Consider the following 5,806-nt stretch of genomic DNA (forward strand, 5'->3'; position numbering starts at 1 on the left):
TAGTACCCGCAAAACACCAGTCTCAACGTCAACAGTGAAGAGGCGACTCCGGGATGCTGGCCTTCTAGGCAGAGTTCCTCTGTCCAGTGTCTGTGTTCTTTTGCCCATCTTAATCTTTTCTTTTTATTGGCCAGTCTGAGATATGGCTTTTTCTTTGCAACTCTGCCTAGAAGGCCAGCATCCCGGAGTGCCTCTTCACTGTTGACGTTGAGACTGGTGTTTTGCTGGTACTATCTAATGAAGCTGCCAGTTGAGGACTTGTGAGGCTATGTAGATATTCCATAAAAAATCTGTCGTTTCCAGCTACAAGTAGTATCTATATAAGGTCCCACAGTTGACAGTGCATGTCAGAGCAAAAACCAAGCCATGAGGTCGAAGGAATTGTCCGTAGAGCTCCGGGACAGGATTGTGTTGAGGCATAGATCTGGGGAAGGGTAGCAAAACATTTCTGCAGCATTGATGGTCCCCAAGAACAGAGTGGACTTCATCATTCTAAAATGGAAGAAGTTTGTAACCACCAAGACTCTTCCTAGAGCAGGCCGCCCGGCCAAACTGAGCAATCAGGGGAGAAGGGCCTTGGTCAGGGAGGTGACCAAGAACCTGATGGTCACTCTGAAAGAGCTCTAGAGTTCCTCTGTGGAGATGGGAGAACCTTCCAGAAGAACACAACCGACATGTTAGAGTGACCAGACGGAAGCCACTCCTCAGTAAAAGGTACATGACAGCCCGCTTGGAGTTTGCCAAAAGGCACCTAAAGGACTCAGACCATGACAAACAAGATTGTCTGGTCTGATGAAACCAAGATTGAACTCTTTGGCCTGAATGCCAAGCGTCACGTCTGGAAGAAACCTGGCACCATCCCTACGTTGAAGCATGGTGGTGGCGGCATTATGCTGTGGGGATTTTTTTCAGTGGCAGGGACTGGGAGACTAGTCAGGATCGAGGAAAAGATGAACAGAGCAAAGTACAGACAGATCTTTGATGAAAACCTGCTCCAGAGCGCTCAGGACCTCAGACTGGGGCAAGGGTTCACCTTCCAACAGGACAACGACCCTAAGCACACAGCCAAGACAATGCAGGAGTGGCTTCGGGGCAAGTCTCTGAATGTCCTTGAGTGGCMCAGCCAGAGYCYGGACTTGAACCCGATTGAAACATCTCTGCAGAGACCTGAAAATAGCTGTGCAGCGATGCTCCCCATCCAACCTGWCAGAGCTTGAGAGGACTTGCAGAGAATGGGATAAACTCTCCAAACACAGGTGTGCCAAGCTTGTAGYGTCATACCCAAGAAGATTCGAGGCTGTAATCACTGCCAAAGGTGCTTCAACAAAGTACTGAGTAAAGGGTCTGAATACTTATGTAAATGTGATATATWTTTTTTATACATTTGCAAATAATAATTTTTCTATTTTTGCTTTGTCATTATGGGGTATTGTGCATAGATTGATGAGGGGGAAAAAACAATTTAATAAATTTTAGAATAAGGCTGTAATGTAACAAAATGTGGAAAAGTCAAGGGGTCTGAATACTTTCTGAATGCACTGTAGATGTAGTACCACATCCTGTGTGTACCCTCAGGTGATCCAAGCCCAGATTCAGTAGATGACTTACCGCAGTCAGCCTCGTCAGATTTGTCCTTGCAGTCGGCTTCTCCGTCACACTTCCAGTTGAGGTGGACACACTCTCCACTTCCACACTGGAACTCCCCCGCCGAGCACCGGGCCTTCTGGGGCTCTGTCCGGCGACTACAGCGCTCCATAGACTCGTCAGACTTATCCCCGCAGTCAGGGTCCCCATCGCAGCTCCACAGAGCCGGGATGCACTCCGAGTCGTTACAGCGGAACTCGTGGGAGCTACAGCTGGAAATGGAACACTTCTCCTCATCACTCCAATCCCCGCAGTCGTCGTCACCGTCGCACACAAAGATGGGAGCCACACATTTCCTGTTATGGCACTGGAACTCCTTGGCGGGGCAGGCATTGGCGTCTGTAGAGGGAAGAGAGAGACACGGAGAGAGAGAGAGAGAGAGAGAGAGAGACACGGAAAGAGAGAGATCTGTTAGAGGTCTCAACATCGGAGAGTGATGAAGAGAAACCATGGCCTGTCATGTAAGAGATCACAGACGAAACAGAAGAGTAATACACAGGAACTTCTAAAAGATTGCGTGACAGAATGAGAATGGGAGCTAAAAAGGGTATGAGATGAGAAACGCAATCACACTCCTGGCCCTGCTCTGAACTACACACCCAGCCATGGCGCCTGGCCCTGCTCTGAACTACACACCCAGCCATGGCGCCTGGCCCTGCTCTGAACTACGTGGGTCTCACTGACTCTTCCCAATGGGAGTCAGGATGATCAGACAAGGATCAGACTGGTGTCCGCACTGACTCTTCCCAATGGGAGTCAGGATGGTCGGACCAAGGATCAGACTGGTGTCTCACTGACTCTTCCCAATGGGAGTCAGGATGGTCAGACCAAGGATCAGACTGGTGTCCCACTGACTCTTCCATGGGAGTCAGGATGGTCAGACCAAGGATCAGACTGGTGTCCACTGACTCTTCCCAATGGGAGTCAGGATGGTCGACCAAGGATCAGACTGGTGTCCACTGACTCTTCCAATGGGAGTCAGGATGTCAGACCAAGGATCAGACTGGTGTCTCACTGACTCTTCCAATGGGAGTCAGGATGGTCAGACCAAGGATCAGACTGGTGTCTCATGACTCTCCCAATGGGAGTCAGGATGGTCAGACCAAGGATCAGACTGGTGTCCTCACTGACTCTTCCCAATGGGAGGTCAGGATGGTCAGACAAGGATCAGACTGGTGTCCCACTGACTCTCCCAATGGGAGTCAGGATGGTCAGACCAAGGATCAGACTGGTGTCTCACTGACTCTTCCAATGGAGTCAGGATGGTCAGACAAGGATCAGACTGGTGTCCCATGACTCTTCCAATATGAGTCAGGATGGTCAGCCAAGGATCAGACTGGTGCCCACTGACTCTCCCAATGGGAGTCAGGATGGTCAGACCAAGGATCAGACTGGTGTCCCACTGACTCTTCCCATAGAGTCAGGATGTCCAGACAAGGATCAGACTGTGTCCCACTGACTCTTCCCAATGGGAGTCAGATGGTCAGACCAAGGATCAGACTGGTGTCCCACTGGACTCTCCCCATGGGAGTCAGGATGGTCAGACAAGGTGCAGACTGGTGTCCACTGACTCTTCCAATGGGAGTCAGGATGGTCAGACCAAGGATCAGACTGGTGTCCACTGACCTCCCCAATGGGAGTCAGGATGGTCAGACCAAGGATCAGACTGGTGTCCCACTGACTCTCCCAATGGGAGTCAGGATGGTAGACGACAGGATCAGACTGGTGTCCACTGACCTCTCCCCAATGGGAGTCAGGATGGTCAGACCAGGGATCAGACTGGTGTCCCACTGACTCTCCCCAATGGGAGTCAGGATGGTCAGACAGGGATCAGACTGGTGTCCCACTGACTCTTCCAATATGAGTCAGGATGGTCAGACCAGGGATCAGACTGCTGTCCCACTGACTCTCCCAATGAAGTCAGGATGGTCAGACAAGGATCAGACTGGTGTCCCACTGACTCTCCCCAATGGGAGTCAGGATGGTCAGACAGGATCAACTGGTGTCCACTGACCTCTTCCAATATGAGTCAGGATGGTCAGACCAAGGTCAGACTGGTGTCCCAACTGACTCCTCCAATGGGGAGAGCAACAACAACCGACATGAACATGTTGGTGAGAGTCTCACCTTTCCTTAGAGAGGTTATGTTAGTGTGTAGGCCAAACTGTTCAGACGCTACAGACAGAAGTTGCCAGTCGGCGTTACAACTTCAGACGAGCCCCGTGACTCTTACGTTGGTGGGATCTCGTCTTTGCGTAGTAGTTTTGTAGGCAAACCGTTTGACTTACAGACGTTTTCGTGAGAGAAACGTTTTTTCGGGATGTCTCATGGTTCTGACCAACACAGCTGTAGCTCAGCCATCTTCCACCGCAGATGAGACGGACACATGGATTGAGATGCAGCCCATGTAGAAAAACAGATACTGTATGTTAGCTTTAACAGACATGGGGATTTCAGGGATTTTTGGGGACTCAGGGGTGAAGTAGCTTGATGGAAGATTGATTCATGAGAAATACATCAGCAGAGCCACGTGCTGCTCTAAAGCCAGCATACCTATAATATGATACTCGGTATAGAGATGTGTTCATATCATTCTTCTTAAGAACAAAATAGCATCAACAGTGTTTGCTTTTTCATTAATTTCTCTGTAATTCAAACATTCAACTACTGTTGACTGCAACAAATTATTTTACCTGAATTACTGTAAACTCTCTCCTTGCTCAACTGTCAGTCATGAACATACAGACAGAGAGAGGGGTTGGGCGGTTGACCTGAGAAACCTCGATCATGTAATTGCCTATTGTTTATTTGTTGACTTTAATTCAATTACTCTGATAGGACTGGAGTGATTAGTATGCATCCCAAAATTAGTAGAACATCCAATTGGGCTATTATTAATAATTAGCCCAGTGGCGCAGTGTGTGTGGTGTGGTGAGGAGACATTGAAGTGGAGGGCTAACACACAACACACACACACAACAACACACACACACACACCACACACACACACAACACACACACACACACACACACACACACACAACACAACACACACACACACACACAGGGAAGTGAAGTGTCCTGAAAAGACAAGTGTGCCCTTTCCCACAACATAAATCATAGGGAGTCAGTTCCAGTGTGGGATGTGATAATGTCATGTTGGAATGACTGGAGTAGTTCACAGTGGGTTTACACTCCACAGAGCCTGGGTAGGTGAAAAGGCTAAAGTGGCTTATATCATCTGCTGTGAACACTACACAGTTGCAGGAGTGTGTTTATAATGTACTACAGTATGATGTAAGTATGAGAGGAAGGATGTCAGTTGAGGTTTACGTGTAACTGTTGTAGCAGTATTTGAAGTGCCTGCTTCGTGTAGGTGCATGTCCTAATATTACTGTCGGTGTGAGTAGTTCAGCATTATGCCAGTATGTGTGTCTATGACTGAGTTGTTGTGGTGTGTGTGTGTGTGTGTGTGTGTGTGTGTGTGTGTGTGTGTGTGTGTGTGTGTGTGTGGTGTGTGGTGTGTGGTGTGTGTGTGTGTGTGTGTGTGTGTGTGTGTGTGTGTGTGTGTGTGTGTGTGTGCGTGCGTGCGTGCGTGCGTCTTATGAGTGAGTGTGTGTGTGTGTGTGTTCTATGAGTGAGAGTGTGTGTCTATGAGTGAGTGTGTGTGTGTGTGTGTGTGTCTATGAGTGAGGTGTGTGTGTGTGTGTCTATGAGTGAGTGTGTGTGTGTGTGTGTGTGTGTGTTATGGTGAGTGTGTGTGTGTGTGTGTCTATGAGTGAGTGTGTGTGTGTGTGTGTGTCTATGAGTGTGTGTGTGTGTGTGTGTGCGTGCGTGCGTGTGTATGAGTGAGTGTGTGTGTGTGTGTGTCTATAGTGGAGTGTGTGTGTGGTGTGTCCTATGTGGTGTGTGTGTGTGTGTGTGTGTGTGTGTGGTGTGTGTGTGTGTGTGTGTGTGTGTGTGTGTGTGTGGTGTGTGTGTGTGTGTGTGTGTGTGGTGTGTGTGTGTGTGTGTGTGTGTGTGTTTTGTGCTATGTTAGTGGTGTTAGTGTGTTGGTGGTGGTGTGTGGTGTGTGTGTGCCGTGTGCGGTGCGTATGTGTGTGTGTCTATGAGTGAGTGTGTGTGCGCTTTGTCCGTGTCTTTGTGAGTTTAAATGATCCTG

The 5,806-nt window shown here is 48.9% G+C and overlaps 1 protein-coding gene across 1 annotated transcript in view; it reads right to left on the reverse strand.

Annotated features, from left to right (window-relative positions):
• The window catches only part of LOC111975489 (low-density lipoprotein receptor-related protein 8-like), a 73,510-nt gene extending 71,222 nt beyond the window's left edge, over positions 1 to 2,288 (reverse strand). Inside the window, exons 1-2 of the mRNA XM_070447438.1 lie at positions 2,216 to 2,288; positions 1,609 to 1,983 (exon numbers count right to left, since the gene is read on the reverse strand). Of these exons, the coding sequence (XP_070303539.1) occupies positions 1,609 to 1,983; positions 2,216 to 2,288 (448 nt within the window). The remainder of the gene's footprint in view (positions 1 to 1,608; positions 1,984 to 2,215) is intronic.
• Positions 2,289 to 5,806: the final 3,518 nt, after the last annotated feature.

The sequence above is a fragment of the Salvelinus sp. IW2-2015 genome, linkage group LG16 (genome assembly GCF_002910315.2).
Source record: "Salvelinus sp. IW2-2015 linkage group LG16, ASM291031v2, whole genome shotgun sequence".
Lineage (NCBI taxonomy): Eukaryota > Metazoa > Chordata > Actinopteri > Salmoniformes > Salmonidae > Salvelinus > Salvelinus sp. IW2-2015.